At 41.9% G+C, this 16,511-nt stretch overlaps 2 protein-coding genes across 2 annotated transcripts; one reads left to right on the top strand and one right to left on the bottom strand.

Annotated features, from left to right (window-relative positions):
• The first annotated feature begins 820 nt into the window (after positions 1-820).
• rfc3 (replication factor C (activator 1) 3) lies at positions 821-4,428 on the top strand. The gene is made up of 9 exons (XM_023416608.2): positions 821-1,049; positions 1,613-1,750; positions 1,922-1,989; positions 2,137-2,234; positions 2,389-2,570; positions 2,696-2,832; positions 2,926-3,024; positions 3,121-3,190; positions 3,277-4,428. Exons 1-9 carry the CDS (start codon positions 963-965, stop codon positions 3,466-3,468), a joined length of 1,071 nt encoding a protein of 356 aa, XP_023272376.1. The 5' UTR covers positions 821-962; the 3' UTR covers positions 3,469-4,428.
• On the bottom strand, positions 4,024-14,869 carry kl (klotho). The gene is made up of 13 exons (XM_023416607.2): positions 14,046-14,869; positions 12,664-13,094; positions 12,473-12,552; positions 12,180-12,342; positions 11,635-11,740; positions 10,718-10,867; positions 9,859-10,094; positions 8,622-8,817; positions 8,342-8,520; positions 7,403-7,510; positions 7,168-7,273; positions 6,522-6,648; positions 4,024-5,348 (listed from the first exon to the last, which is right to left on the bottom strand). The coding sequence occupies exons 1-13, from the start codon at positions 14,760-14,762 to the stop codon at positions 5,014-5,016; spliced, it is 2,934 nt and encodes a 977-aa protein (XP_023272375.1). The 5' UTR covers positions 14,763-14,869; the 3' UTR covers positions 4,024-5,013.
• Between the last annotated feature and the right edge of the window lie 1,642 nt (positions 14,870-16,511).

Here is a 16,511-nt window from a genome sequence, read left to right as displayed (position 1 = left end):
GCTCATACTTTCTCATTTCTATCATGGCAAGACAGCTTGGTGACATTGTGAGCTTTTGTTTCTGTGGCATGGGATTAACTGTCTCACATTCCTTGGTGGCAACAGACTGTTTCACTGTAGCCGTGTAAACACCTACAAATCCGTAGCAATAAAGAAAAGATGTTATCCTTCCAATTCCATATAGGATATAGGAAGATTAACCTGCTAGTGGGCCTCTGTTGACCTGTGCTGGACCTCTGTGAAAACCTTCCCCCTGGGCTTTCTACCAACAGGATACTGCTCATCCTGAGATGTTTACACAAAAGCCTTACACCGGCACATAACAACAACAGAAGCCAATCATTGGTGTCACCTGTTTGTGTATTGCATAGATACATGCACAGCACTGAGCAATAAAAATGATTTGGAGTAAAGCTGCACTGATTATAGTTGACTAATCGATTGCTAAGTCAACAGAAATATAATGTGCAACAGTTAATGGATTGTAGTAATATTTCATCATAGGAGAATTGCAAGGCTACAACCAATAATTATTTCCATTATCAATAGGCCTGACACTTAGCTCTGCATGGAGTCCCGCTGACATCCCTGCTACACTTGCAAGTATTCACATTTGAGAAGCAGGCGACTTTAATGACGGTGACTTTTAGCATTCTTCTTATAAAAGATCATTAATAAAATTTAATTAATAAAGTTGTTGCCTTTAATTTTCTTTACTGGTTGGTTTTTGGCTGTCAGAGTAAATCATCTCACTACCATATAATATAGGGCAACATTTCCGTATTGTGTATTTACCACGCGCCTGCAGCCTTTTTGAGCCCTTCGATTCTCCGTAGCTCGGAAACAAACGGCGGCGCGGTTTATGCCTGAATAACAACATTTCGCGGGAGAGCAGCAGCAGCTAGCGACAGGCTTTAAGCTGTCTACACGGGCATCAACAGACAAATTAAATTCATAACACAATGAGTTTGTGGGTGGACAAATATCGACCGACTTCCCTCGGGAAACTCGACTACCATAAAGACCAAGCGGCCCAGTTGAAAAACCTGGTAAGAGGAGAAACAAACCTCCGGTAAACTCACCGTGTTCAGGCGATCATTAGCATGAAGCCCAGTAGCTGCACAGGCCGAAACCAACAAGTGTAGTATGTGCTGGTCAGTAGTTAAGAACTTGGTTAAAGTCGGTCATTTGCATGTTATATAATTTGCACCGAGTTAAGCTACCTTCTTGAGTGTATGACGTCAACGTGACTTGCTAAATACTTCATGTGACTGCCTGTCATTGCTGCTTTAACGTTGCCTTTTCCCCAGTTTTATCAACATAATGTTGTTAACCATTAAAACAAATGCCTAATGACACGTAACTGAGAGCGTTTACAACACTATGAGGAGATATGGTGAATGTGTAAGGGAAGTTAGCAACACTTTAATCCATGAAGGGCCATGAATAGCAAGGAGGGTTGTGAATACTCTTAATATTATGAAGGTATTGATAACAGGGATTACAACTCTATCAGATCCTCTGGATTCGTAAACATCATCAGAAGGTCTTTGAATTGAATCAGTCTGTCTTGAACAAGGAGTAACATCCTCTTTGTAAATGTGTGTTTCAGGTTCAATGTGGCGACTTCCCACACCTGCTGGTGTACGGTCCATCAGGCGCAGGGAAGAAGACCCGCATCATGTGTCTGCTGAGGGAGCTGTATGGAGCCGGAGTGGAGAAGCTCCGCATAGAGCACCAGACCATCGTGGTGAGAGGGGAAATAATGAAATGCAGTCACTAACAGAGCCCTTACAATAAACCACTCACATGCACACATCTATAGTTGTCAGATCATACTCTGTCTTCACGAATCATTATTAAATTTTCTGATGAAGGCTCAGGTGCATTTGTTTTATTTTGTTGTTTTTTTTGACTGCAGGCTCCTTCAAAGAAGAAAATTGAGATCAACACAATTGCCAGCAACTACCACCTGGAAGTCAATGCGAGGTACCTTTTTTATGAGAATTTAAAAATTAAGTTTACTTGTGCCTCATTTGAGCATCTTCCTATTTTCTCCTACTTTACATTCCACTACATTTGACAGTAACTATTGCACATTATGAGATTTAAGTATTTCTGTTCTATGTCGCACAGTGACGCAGGAAACCAGGACCGTGTGGTGATTCAAGAGCTGATTAAAACTGTGGCTCAGTCTCAGCAGATCCAATCCAGCACCCAGAGAGAGTTTAAAGGTAGAAGAGACTTTGTGCCTTTTAACTTGTGAATGCTGGCCCATGCTCATCCTTCCTCTGTGAGCTACTTCTCCCTGATGCCACCCTCTGGCTCTGTGGAGCTATAACATCAGACCGTCACTCTTGTAGTAAATTTGCACACTTTTGTTCTCAGTGGTGTTGCTAACAGAGGTGGACAGACTCACAAAGGATGCCCAGCATGCTTTGCGTCGGACGATGGAAAAATACATGGGCACCTGCCGCCTCATCCTCTGCTCCAACTCCACCTCCAGAGTCATAGGGCCAATTCGGAGCCGTTGTCTGGCTATCAGAGTTCCTCTGCCGAGCACTGAAGAGGTAAGATGGAGATGATACGGTTTAGATTGTAGTGAATTATTATCTGAAAGTAGCATATTGGGGTTCCTAAAATGCCAAGTCGTTATGAGGACATTTACACCTTTTGTGTTTTACCTGTTTTCCAGGTCTGTAATGTTCTGACAGCAGTCTGTAAAAAGGAAGGTTTACTCCTCCCACCTGAGCTGGCCAAGCAAATCAGTGAGAAGTCTGGTCGCAACCTCCGCAAAGCTCTTCTGATGTGTGAGGCCTGCAGAGTGCAGCAGTAAGTTTTCACAAAACTTTTCTTTTGTCCACAGCATTATCTGTGGAATCTAAATGAACGGTTTTTCACGCAGCCTGTGTTCATCTTTTCCAGGTATCCGTTCTCAGTGGACCAAGACGTCCCAGAGACAGACTGGGAGGTGTACCTAAGAGAAACAGCTAATGCCATTGTCAGCCAGCAGAGCCCTCAGAGGTAGGAGGCCAAGAGTGAGAGAGGAGAGGGGTTAGTTGGTTCTGTTAGACTGAAGAAAGTTAATGAGACTTGAATCGCTGTCTGTCTTTGTTCCAGGTTGATGGAGGTTCGGGCCAGGCTGTACGAGCTGCTGACCCACTGCATTCCCCCTGAGATCATTATGAAGGTAACGTTCACCTCCCCTCCCCTCAAAGTGTTGAAACAGTTTTAAAGTAATGAGTATTAATTTCCCATGTCCAATCCTCTTAACAGGGCCTGGTGACAGAGTTGCTGAGTAACTGCGATGGCCATCTGAAGACAGAGGTGGCCCACATGGCAGCTTACTACGAACACAGGCTGCAGATGGGCAACAAAGCTATCTACCACCTGGAGGCATTCATCGCCAAGTTCATGGCCATCTACAAGAAGTTCATGGAGGATGGTCTGGATGCCATGATGTTTTGACTTTGAATGGACTTAAATACACAAACTTTTCTTGGCAGGATTTCAACAACCGTCATTGATTTCCTGATATCTTTGCCCCAACAAGACTGTCTGTGGCGGGCTTTATACAGATTTACATGTGTATTCTGTTACGCATTGTGGTGACGCAGGATGAATCTTGATAGTCTGACAGTTCGTGGCTTTGTGCCAGGGATTGTTGCCCAAAACCTCAGCACTGTACAGATTGTAAACCTTGAACTGTCACTCTAGTGGCGTAAAATACGTAATCAAAACAGAGCAGCTTTGATAGTGACTTCAGCAGGACGAGAGATGTTTTCCTAAAAATCTAAATCAGAAGATTACAATAAAATACTTTGTTTAAAACATGTAAAAAGTCTGGTGTTGCTCTATGGATTTGACCAAACGTGGATGTTATTACCGAAAACAGACTTCTGTAACACTTACTGTTCAAATCACACACCAGCCTCATTGACCATCACTCCTGCAACCTTCATAATGAACTTGATGATAAATGCTGTTAGGTATTATAGATCATGAAAATGTTCTACTACTGCGTTATGTTTTCTTCAATTTGTTTAAGCAGATTTATTGTCAGCTGAGCAGTAACAACATAAACAAATGTTCATTCCAGTCACAAAACTGCACAAACTATTCTGATTAACAAGTTATTAGAAAATGTGATTTCAGCTGTAAAATGTACCTTCCACAGGTTTCTTCCTCTGGATAACTTCTCCTGTAGATTCTATGGGGAAATGACGTTGGCAGCATGGTGGAGTGCAAAGGGTCTCAAAAACGGAAACCCCTAATGGGTGATGCTTGACTTTCTAAACAACACAAACTCTCAGAAGCAGTTTTGAGGAGTCCCTTCTGTGATGTAGGCTTCACAACAAGTGTTTCCAAACTTAATTGATAAGTTGTTTTGTTTTTTTTCCCCATTATATTAAATGTTGATGTGACTGATGCATTATACCTGAACTTTGACTATTTAGAGGTAGAATTAGAGAATCTAGTTTGGTGTGTCATTGATTCTCAGACCTCTTGATCCTGTCACATACAGCAAACTTAAAATGTGAGTCTTCTGTGGAGCTTCCTTAGTGATTCATCGTACTTCATAGTCCCTTTTTCTTGCAGTGTTTACCTAAGTTTGTCTTAGAGCTGGGGTGGAAGAGGAGTTAAGTCTGGACATTAAGCCATATATAAAGTTGCTTCTCCATGGTAGTCATTACACAATATTCTAAAAACAACTGGAGATGCTGTTGAATCTTAAAAAGATGATCGAACAATATCATCATCTGCTGTTATAGGTGCCTAGCAGCTTTGTAACAAATTTACACCAACTTTACATAACATTTAATAAAAGCTGTAACACCAAAAATGTAAAAATTATTTCATCACTTCGCACTTAACTTCAGACGTCATTTAACATTAAGTCAAACAAGTAGTATAATTAAAAGTTGACATGAACTCTACAACGCTGAACAAGCTCAGTTTCTTCTCTTGAGAGTCATTCATAAAAAGACACAAAACAAATCCTAGTCACAATCATCAGTAACACTCCTTGTGTCTCTTAGCTGTGTAGTAGATGATGAGGCCCAGGGTGATCAGCACGCCTGAACCCACAAGAGTCAGGAAGCCCACCACAGGCCTCTTCACCAGCACATGGCAGCCCAGGCAGGGTTGAGGGAAGCTGGGACACTGCTGGGGCGCGGCTCCCAGAATGGGAAAGCCGTTGTGCTGGATGATGTTGTGATAGTTGGAGAGAGAGGCCTTGACGATGACCTCTTCGTGGACTTGGCCGTACAAGCCAAACCCTGGGTCCCTTTGGTCGCTCAGGGCGTAGGCAAAGTAACCCTTCAGGTTTACTCCGTCCAGAGTGTACGCTGAGGAGGAAGGACTGATCATGTGAGATGTCCGATCAATATTCATTTTCATTTACTTGTGCATGTGAGGGTGAGGTGGAGGTAGGCGTGTGTGGCAGTGGAAGAAAAGGTAAAACTTTTACTATTAACCCCCCCTCCCACCATTTATCATCTCTAAGTAGAATGTAAACATAGAATAAATTGTTTACAACACATTATAATGAAATATAGGATATAGGGTCAAGCGTTTATTAATTTACTTAACTTTCAACAATTATAACTTTTCCTGCGAAGACATACCTCTATACAAGTATAACTTAAGTTAAAGTTAAATATTTCAAAATATTTTAAATCTGCAGCACACAACTATATTATAGTGTAATATCAACTATTTATTAAATATTTATAAACTGCTTACTGTTACCAAAAAGGATATCCAACATAAAACCTGTTTATAGATTGAATATCCCCCAAAAAGAAGTAATAGTTAATAATTGAGAAGCATTTGATCTATACTGTGTTTTTTTTTATAAGCCCATAAATAAAAATGTTTCACATAATCATAACATCATTTTTGATACGACTGTGAAAACTGTGTCGCATTCAATCATGTTTAACCTGGGATTACACAATTATTAGATGTCCTGTGTATTATAACAGATTTACATCCTTTTTTAATGTATTTGTTTTCCTGCCTTCCTTTCACCATAAATACACAAAAATGTATACAAATTTTTTTTGCTGTGATTTGGATTACAACTCTGTGGATGGTTGCCACTCAGTGGTGACGAAGCACATTACAACATAAAATAAAAGGACAACTTGCACAACGTAGTGTGACACTGCAAGGTTTCGGAGTGTGAGCCGAGGTCTTCACTGAGTGAAACCCAATAAACTTTACAAGGACAGGTAACTCGATAGCGAGCAACCTTGACTCAACAATTCAGTGTAGAGCGTGTATCTCTGTTGATATTTTTGTGCACATATGTGTGTGTTCTGAGTCAGCTGACTACTCAGAGGTCAGTGACTTGTTTAATATTTAAGCTCTGCAGAGGCTTTGTATTTAAAAGTTGTTGACGAGAAAGGAGGAAAGCTTCAGTCACCCCTGAAGGATTAATCACTCAGTATACAAACGCAGTAATATCAATATACAGCTGCCAAGGTGCATTGTATTGTGTGTGTTTATGTTCTCACCTTTCAGCGCCTCATTTATGTAGTTGTACAAGTAGTAGACTCTTAGGCTGTCTTTGAAGCGGGCTGGGTCTTCCTGGACTCCATTAGCCATCACATAGACAGGTACGTCACAGTAGTGTTCCTTCACCTTACACAGCAAAGGAGTAATGTCACTGTTATCAGATCACCTCCAGGAATCTTTGAAGACATTTGAAAATACTCTATTTTGAATAATAGCTTGTGTCTGTTTCCATTAAAACAATAACCTGGTTTAAAATATATTCTTAAAGCTAGAGCTTCTCTCTCATTGAAACATCCAGATTCTATGAATATACAAATATTGTTCACTGCAAACATTTCTCACTGAAAAGCCCACTCTCATTGTATTTGTACTGGGAATTTACATATTGTGCACATACAGCGTTTGCACAGTGAAGGGCAAACATCCACGTGAAGAATCAATAAGCAAAACACATTTTTGAGTAGATGGAAACTTTAAAATATATCTGTGTGGTCATTAAAGTTGCACTTGCACGGTAGAATTATGTGTGTTTGCCTAGGTTTGTTTACTGCTTTTACTGTGGCTTATTAGGTCAGCACCCATGAGACAGGTCCGTATCAGAATCTGCCTCCAAATAAACAGTGACTCAGACCCCTCCATTCTCACCCAGTTGAGGGCTTTCCTCAGGCCCCAGGGCACAACAGGCCTCGGGGACATGATCCACGTGGTGTCGATCATGTGTTGGACCTCTAGCATTGCTGTGTAGGTGTACCTGCAGACGTGGAGATGATACACAAGCTTATTATGGGTTGTAATCTCATGCCTTGTATCACTACATCGGGTGTATGTTCTGTGTCACCATCAAAATGAAGGCAAAAAAAAAAACCTGATAATTTCTTACGAGTCTTCCTTGGCATGTGTCACCAACTTGGTACTGAAGTGACTGATGGCAAAGAAGTCGTACGTCCCTTTGACCAGCTGTCTGTCCTTCTCGTTGAAGACTGGCAAGCTGTGGAAACATACACGGAACAGATGTCCTTTTATATTTGTGATGATATAACAGTAGTATTTAAAAAGTACAAGTTATTAGTTTAGATTAATATTAATGACAAAGCTTTCATAGGCTTCCAAACTGATTTCCAACCATCCCGGAACCTATTAAGCTTTAATTCAGGGCACGGTTGAAAAAGAAGACTTAGATCATAAATAATCTACTGCAGTGAACATTTGGAGGAAGTCATGGCAGGTGAGAGCAGGAAGTGCTCCTCACTGAAAGCTCTGAAATTTGAGATTTGAGTCAGCTGCACAAAAATCACAAATGTGATGTCTTTTCCTGAGGGGATCATGAATGTCAAATTTCATGACAGTACATCCAGAGTTTTTTTTTAAAATCTATCTCACTGAAAACTACAAATGTGAACCTCACGGTGACATTAAATGAAAAAGTGAGAGGATCGTCAGAGATATTCATCCTCTGGAGATCATGAATGTCAATCCCTCTGAAAATTATTGAGATGTTTGCGTCTGGATTGACTGATAGACCATCCATAGAGCCGTGCTGCAACATCGCTAAAAATGCAATCCAATACAAACATAGCAGATAACCCTATCCTGTCCATCACATAAAATTGCATTGTATCCCTTACTGATATCCCACTTACACCCTTGATAAATCCCAGTATCCTGTTAATAATATAATTATAACCACAAATACACCAACACATCAAATTACAGGAGCTACATCATCTGTTAACGTTTCTTCATTGCGACCGTAAACAGCTATATTTGTTCAATAGCTCACAAAGTAACTGTGCTGCATGAAGCATAAATGTATTTGTACTCAAGTGAGTTGAGCTGACGGAGCCAGCTCCTCATTCCCAGAGGATAGTCCCCGCTGCCGAAGATCGGCTCTGCGAACCAGCCGACGCGGAAGTCTAAAACCCTTTTAGCTGGTTCCACGTCTTCACGGCTGAATGAGAAGGCCGGTTCCACCCAGTCCATGTGCAGAGCCAGAGACACCTGAGACACAACACCAAACATCTCACAATAAAAATAAAATAATGAAAACTTTTTTATTAAAGCTGAAGAGGAAAGCCCTCGATGCTGCAGCTCTAACCGACCTGTCCTCCCTGCGCATGTCTGAACTCGAGGTCGTAAGCGTGCCAGGCCAGCGCGTGCGCCCGCAGCATCTGATGACCCTCCTGGTAGCTCACCATCTCGTCGTTGGGCTCGTTCAGGGTGATCCACATTTTCACGTGAGCACCCAGTTCTCTGTAGCAAAGTCTGGCATAGTCTGCAAACGCCTTTGGAGTCGCCCTGAGAGAGAGGAGTCAAGTCTGGAAATTTTCTTTTCGCTCCAAGATGCATCATATGTGACACTCTGCATCAGTACCATGTTTTAATGTTTACAGTAGCGCTCGATCAATCAACAGAAAATTAACTATTGTGATAATTGATCAATTGTTGGTCAGATTTTCTTTAGGCCAAAATACCAAAAATCCAGGGACTGTGGCTTTTATGATATTAGACTGAATATCTTTGGGGTTTTGAACAAACAATACAAACTGTTTGGGAAACTGTCATGAGCATTTTCATGATTTTCTGACAACAAACAACAAAAGTTAACTCAGTCAAAAGAAAGAATATTACTGAGATTAATTATTGATGAAAATATTCATTAGTTGCAGCCCTAGTATTAAGTCATCATACATTACACAACACTGTTAGCCCCACACACAGTCACACGCCTACATGTGATGATGAACATCTTAGATGATCCTGCTAACAGTTTGGTTGCACCATTACATTTACATGTAATGTAAATATGGTCTGACAGATTTCCATTGTAACAACACTAGCACTAAATGTTGTGCCAATAAAGAATAAAATGCCAATACATTGGATTGTTAATTTTACTGAAATACTCTTCATACAGGAAAAGGAAAAAACGATACCACGGCAGCAAGTGATGGCTTCATGTTAACGCCAACAGAGACAGACTGCTCCTGGGAACATCGCTTACTTTTACATCAGACCAGTCTGTAACTTGTCATAAACTTTAATAAACTATAAGCGGACACAGATTGATGTTTATAAGTTCTGTAACATTCATATAAATAACTTAATACTTAAATTTAAATAAGAAACAGACCCTTGTGGAGGAGTAGTGAGATAGTGGGGTGTTATTTAACTGAAGAAAGAAGACCCAAGCCCCTCTGAGATCAAACCCTCGCCCTGCTGAAGCATCCTTGAGCTTCATCCTTGACTGTTTCTCCTGCCGGATGAGGTTTTCTCCCCCCTCCAGGAACCAACCATCATAAAAGAGCTTTAAACCCCCTAATCATCATCATATCTGACCTGTTCAGCCACTTGTTGGCGGTGTCCAGCGGCGCCGGCAGGCTGCTGCGCTGACGCGTGTGGTGCCACAGAGTGACAACGGGCGTGACGTTGGCCTGCAGCAGCTGACGGGTGAAGCAGTGGTAGTAGCCCAGCAGAGTGGTGTTAGGGTGAGCCACGTCACCCATGGGCACAAGAGCCGACCAGTTCAGAGAGAAATGGAAGTGGTTCACCCCCACCTGCCGGATGTCATCCACCTTAAGAGAGGGAGGATGACAGTTTTTTTACACATAAAAATCTTTACAGATGTTTAGTATGAAAGCAAAAATCCTATATCAGCACATAACAGTAAACCTTTCCGCAAACCCTACAGTTTGTACCTTCAAAAATACAAACATGTACCAAGTTACCCACCAGAGTCCCTGACAGGCACATCGGCTCAAAAACTGTGACGGTGAAAGAACCAATGACCCACTTTATAATGACGTTTTCATTATCTTACAAATATGTAATATAAATATTAGGAAACACTGAGTAAATCAATGTGCTGCAAAGTTTTTTTCATTGTAATTTTTGTTTATTTACTATTTACTTATTTGACAAGGACACGATCCCTCACTGACGTCCAACACATGAACACTGCGTTTGATAGGCATGTCCTTTATCTCACCAGGACATCTCAATCAATGTAGTATCTTAACTGACTGTAGTTACTTAACCTTTAGTTCAGGATGATAAGAAATACATTTGTATTTAATGATGATAAACAATGTTGTAACTTTATCACGGATCAAAAGGAACACAGGTGGGGTTCAGAATGTATCTGATATGTTAGAAAAGCTATTCAACTAATAAGTGTTTGACCGGTAGGAAGACGGACTTGTTGTCGGATGGAGGCGTAGTCAGCACAGTGTGTGGTTCGGCGTAAAGGCGGCGCACTGAGGCCCTCCAGCTTCATCAGCGCTCCGTTGTTGGAGATATTCCAAAGGTAAACACTGGGGTCTGCAAACTGGCTGGGTATGGTCTCCACCTATGATAACAAGAGAAACAGAAAAAAAAAACCCACACACACACACCAATATAAACATGCGCTTAGTGACCCTCTAACACTGCATTTACCTCATACACACAAATGCAAATATGGGCCAAATAGGGCAAATCGATGTTAACAGTTGGCCCTGGGCTGTGAAGCGCAGATGCTGTGAGGTTATGTGGTTTATGATTAAGAGAGGGTTCATCGTCGTGGCCGTTTCTGAGCTGGACTTTCACCATGAAAACTGCAAGTTTGAACTAATGTCATGAACATGATGTAACTTAGTCAAGGAGGAGAAGAATTACTCTCTTTTTATTTTTTCTCACAACACTCAATCAAAGTAAAATAATATTAATAATAATAGTAGGACTTAAGAATGTCCAGCAGCATGTCCTATTAGTTAAATATATATGATATACTGAACACAAAGCTGGTGTAAAAATGAACAAGGCGCATTTCATGACACACACCCTTGACTAAATATTAGTGAAGTTCACCATGAATGTCTGAATCCAAGTTAATAAATAGTTAATCTTTTCACAGTTTCCTCTATTTCTAGGGAAGTATTCGCAGTGTTTTTCATTATCAGACGTCTGCCCCAAGTGTCACAACTTGAGCCTGCACACACACACACACACACACACACACACACACACACACACACACAAACACACACACACAAACACACACACACACACACACACACACACACACACACACACACACACACTCACTCACTGTCTTCAACATAAATACACATATACCTGTATTGAGTTGGCAGATACCCCCCACGCGAAATCACATGGGAACACTCCCTGTGCTGGTCTGTTCTCTGGAAGTTCTGGGAAACCATTCCTCTGGATGACGTTCCTTTGGGAATGAGAAATGAAATGACGGTCACCTTGGGAGGAGCTGTGCTAAGAGAGAAAACTATCTCTGTGGTTGTACGGTAGCGGCACATTACATGTACAGTTTTATCAAAAAAGCCCTGAGAAGCTTTCAATTATTCCCCTGCAGTAGAAAAATGGAAAAACTAAGTGAAAGGACGAGTTTATTAAAAAATAAATATCTGCTGCATTTGAGTTTGAGCTCAGCTCCTTCAGTGATTACAGACACTTGAAAACAGAGTTAGAATCAGTAGTAATGAGGTTTTTAAGACGTCTGCATCTGTTCTCCTTTGGTGTGATGGTTAAACTCTGCAGGTGAGATCTCGACATGCATAAAAATATATATTGTTTTGGGTATCAGTCAAAATAGACTGATATCTGCACAGTTCATCCATTGTCAAAATCACCACTCGGTCATTTACCTGTAAAAGGTGGCAGACGTCTTTGGCTCCCTCTTCATGTCCGGAGTGTTGAAGTCAACATAGTAAAGTCCTCGCCGTATCCCATATTCTCTGTGCCACTCGAAGCCATCGATCAGAGACCAGGCTGTGTATCCAATAACATTCACTCCATCTATGACAATTGCTGCATGGCAAACACAGACAGATTTAAGTCAATACTCTTCCTGACTGGAGGTTTCAGTTTCATGTAAAATGATTCATGCTCGTGTCGGGAATAGGAAAACTCTGAATCTTCGTGCTGTGTCATCACTCACATTTTAATGCTTCTGCGATGAACCTCTTGAGGTAGTACATGTGTTTCGGGTCTTCTGTCTTGGTATTGCCGAGAACATACCTGTGTTGAGCAGCAGTGAGAACTAGATGTTCCTCAGCACAGCAAACACCAGAGCAACACACCAGAAAAATCATAAATTTACAGATCAACCAAGACAACATCTACACCTACCAACCGCTCTGCACCACAAAGATGGGCGGTTTGTCGTACTCAATGTTGACCCAGTAGAGCAGCATCCTCAGGTCCAGATCCTCCTGCTGCCCAAACTTCAGGCTGTCGTTGATGAGCTGGAAGCTCAGGGCGGCTCCGTGAGAGAGGGCGAAGAAGTCGGCCGTTCCCTTCACCTGCTCCCTCTCCTCCCGTGTGAAGGTGGGCAGCCGCGAGCCCAGCCTCGCCTTCATGCAGGGAGGGTAGTCGCCGTCTGTAAACAGCGGCCGTGCGAACCAGCCCAGGACGTGGTCCAGGGAGCACTGGCACTCTCGCAGGCTCTCCAGACGGGTGCGACTGGGCTTGATCCAGTGAGAGGCCAGAGCCATGGACAGCTTGCCCTGCTGACGGGGGCGGTAGTGGCGGTCGTAGAGATGCCATGCAGCTGCATGAGCCTGGAGAACAGACAGACAGACAGAGAAATGAAGGGTGGACAGAGGGGAAGGAGAGGAAGAGGTTGAAGAGGATGGTTGAAATAAAATGATGATGGACGGAGAAGGCAAAAGGTGAGAAGGATGAAATGAAGAAAACCCATCAGTCAAATTTATATCATTTCTGCACACCAAAATAAAAAAGACTGATAAAGATGAAGAAGATTTAAGTGTAAAGTATATTTACTGTATTCAAATATAGTTTCTTTTTCCTACTTAAATTTAATTGAATATTTGAGTTTTATGGTTATAATTATTTTTACACATTTTCAGAGAGAAATATTGTAACTATTTACTCATCTTACATCTATTGTGCATTATATACAGTAACACACTTTATAAAGTAGTTTGTTCCACCAGCTACAATATAATGCTCTATACACATTAATGAATCAGTCATAATAATCCAACAACGTATTGAATATTATAGATATGAAAGGGACATTTTGCCTCAGTGCTTTACTTTTAGCATATAAACTACATACACATTTAATAAACGGTTTAAAACACACTTAAATGTTGAGGAGATTGAAATTGAAATGTACAGTATTTGTCAACAATTATGACTTCTCCTAATAAAATATATTTTCAGCTATTATAACTGATATATTATTATAATTCATTGTTGTTTATATACCAGCCCTCACTTGTAGGTGTCCACAGGAGGAGTTAAAGTTACAAATACATTAGTAACACACAAAAATCTGCCTACCACTACATTATAGTGTAAAATAAACCGTTTATTACATGTTTATATACTCCTTGTTAATGTTAAAGTGGGGCTGAAGTAAAGTGTTAACTTTTATGAACACTAAATTATAGTTACAAATATTTCTGAGATGACAAATAAAAAGAAAAAACGGGCGAAATAAAAACATGTAATGTGATCTTTTCAAACCTTTACCTGACACTCACCTTGAGCAGATTGTGTCCAACCCGGAACGGGAGATCAGGGTCGTTCTTTATCCCGGGAGCGACCACTCCGGTGCCATACCCGTGGCGCGCCACCACAAACGGGTTATCAATGGTGATCCAATACTTCACATCATCCCCGAAGGTCTGGAAGCAGAAATCGGCGTAGTCCTTGAAAATCCCCACAAGCTCCGGGTTGCTCCAGCCGCCGAGGGTCTGCTGGAGGTGATCGGGCAGGTCCCAGTGGTAAAGCGTGACCACCGGCTCCACGCGGTTCTCCTTCAGCCTCTTGAGGAGCGTCCGGTAGTAGTTGGTGCCGATTTCGTTGTAACTCCCGCGGGTGCCGTTGGGAAATATCCTGGACCAGGACAGGGAGAACCTGTAGTGGCTGACCCCGAGCTGCCTGATGGCTCGGACGTCGGCGTGGATGTTGTGATAGCTGTCGCTGCCCACGTCCCCGGTGGCCATCCGGTTCCCACCGCGCGTAAAAGTGTCCCAAATGGAGAGCCCTTTGCCGTCCTTCTCAAACGCGCCCTCCACCTGGTACGCCGCCGTGCCCACCGCCCATATGAAGTCACCGGGGAAGGTATCGTAGAGGAAAGCCTTGTCACCGGGATAGGGCAGTTTACTGAAACGTCCCCACGTCTTCAGACCAGCGTTGGGCTTTGCGGCCGCGGGGGTGAGGGTGAGAAATGTGAAAAGGGCGAGCAGAGCATTCATGGCGTCGGATGTCCAGATTTTAACTGTAATCTTCACTTAACCATGCTTACAGGCTTTTAGTGGTTAAAGAGCAGACTGTGGAGTGCAGCCAGCCAGCTGTGAACCCACCACACGCCGCCTCTCCAAATCTATCAATTATTAGCCAAAGCACCTGACGCACGAAGGTCTCCGGGCACAACATGATGTTAAGAGCCCCAAATGATCAATCTTCTGTAGAGCAGGGACGCATTAGTTTCAGTCGGAACTAAAGGGACAAATGATTGTGCTCATGAGTGTTTTTTAAGTTCTTACATTTACCTGAATACGGTAATACCTCATTCAGAGGGGCAGAGCAGGAGAGTGACCCAGGTGCAAAAGCCTGAATATGAGCTCAGTAACAGCACCATTATCATACATCCTGAGCTGGCAGATAATCTCATAACTCCCATTTAAAAAGGTCACACGTCAAGAGCAACAAAAACTCATCTGCATTTTTCACTGGATCAAGTTCAGCCGGGAGGGCACGCAGGCAGAAGATGATGAGGGGGTGGGGTGGGGTGAGGGTGAGGGTGAGGGGGGTGAGGAGAAGATATGCAAACAGCAGAGTCAGTGTACCCTGCTACACCATGGTCACATTACTTCCTTATCTTCCTGCTTTCAGCTCGGTTGCTTGGTAACCCAGGCCTCTAACTGCTGGTCATCTTGGTCCATACAGCACCCGCATAAATATCTGAGGAGGTGTGAACCTGTTAGCTGGTGCGGGTGCGTGTGCGTGCTGTAAGAAGTTGTCAAGTTGCAGCTTGAAGCATGACCCCCAGGGTCAAGTTGTACATCTTCTGGACAGGTGAACTTTTGAGATATTAATCCCATAATATTTTACAAATAAATTTATTTATACTATATACTTCTATAATTTTCATAAATTTGAAATTTAAGTTTTGTAATACACAAGCTTGACACAAATAAACAATAATGTAAGATAGCAATAACTATTAAATTAAGTTTTAAGTGTTGGTCACCATTTTCTGATATTTTATAGACCAAACAATTAAACAATCAGCTGTTAAATTGATAATAAAAAATCCAGCTGTAAATTAACTGCTTTGTTATTCACACATAAGAAAAAAATGAATCCTAAAATGTGATCAATTGTTACTAAAGTTATATCATATAATGAGCAAAATACTGGCGACCTGTGCACCACATGCATTTATAATATAAATGTCAAGATGTCAATCACAGCCACTTCATACAGAAAGTTATTTTTGAACTCGTCAGTTTGATAATAACGGGATGAAAAAGAAGGGTTTTTTTTTTTTAAAGGCCCATAGTGTCGTTGTGAGAGGGGTTTTCCTGTAGTTGTGTGTCCCCTGGACCACATACATTTTTTTATTTAACTGCCAGTCTCTATGTGACTGTACAAATTTAAAAGTAAGGGTATTTCCATCCTCCCAGTGGCCTGCTCTGAGAAATCAACTATGATCTGGCTAAAACTGATACCTGTACCTCTGTTTTTAAATCTCAAGTGTCAGACAGTATTTGCTAAAAAATCTTGCTGAAACCCAGATGACTGATGGCATTAGGGGAATCCTGATCAATGCTGTGTGGACTTTCTTCAGTGAGCTAGCTCCTCAGTGTAGCCACCGCTAATCAGTGATGTACAGCTCAAGGAGCGACAGAGGTGAAGACGCCACCATTCACTGAATTTGCCTTGAAAGGGAGGTGGTTTATCTGATGTAGGAACAGAGGCACCTGGCAGCCGAGCAGTGT

Source organism: Seriola lalandi, unplaced genomic scaffold, assembly GCF_002814215.2.
Source record: "Seriola lalandi dorsalis isolate HSWRI2012SDOR001 ecotype SW California unplaced genomic scaffold, Sedor1 jcf7180002054567, whole genome shotgun sequence".
Taxonomy (NCBI): Eukaryota; Metazoa; Chordata; class Actinopteri; order Carangiformes; family Carangidae; genus Seriola; species Seriola lalandi.
Note: the sequence above shows the minus strand (reverse complement) of the source record. Positions and strands in the feature narration are given on the sequence as shown.

Bases quoted from the DNA above. Each gene is read 5' to 3' on its own strand.
- kl (XM_023416607.2), bottom strand. From the start codon at position 14,762: ATGAATGCTCTGCTCGCCCTTTTCACATTTCTCACCCTCACCCCCGCG. The intron at 12,343-12,472 runs GTGAGTGATGAC...TTTGCCATGCAG, and splicing joins CATCGCAGAAGCATTAAAAT to CAATTGTCATAGATGGAGTG. The intron at 11,741-12,179 runs GTAAATGACCGA...TCATTCCCAAAG, and splicing joins ACGTCTGCCACCTTTTACAG to GAACGTCATCCAGAGGAATG.
- rfc3 (XM_023416608.2), top strand. From the start codon at position 963: ATGAGTTTGTGGGTGGACAAATATCGACCGACTTCCCTCGGGAAACTC. The intron at 1,751-1,921 runs GTGAGAGGGGAA...TTTTGACTGCAG, and splicing joins TAGAGCACCAGACCATCGTG to GCTCCTTCAAAGAAGAAAAT. The intron at 3,025-3,120 runs GTAGGAGGCCAA...TCTTTGTTCCAG, and splicing joins AGCCAGCAGAGCCCTCAGAG to GTTGATGGAGGTTCGGGCCA.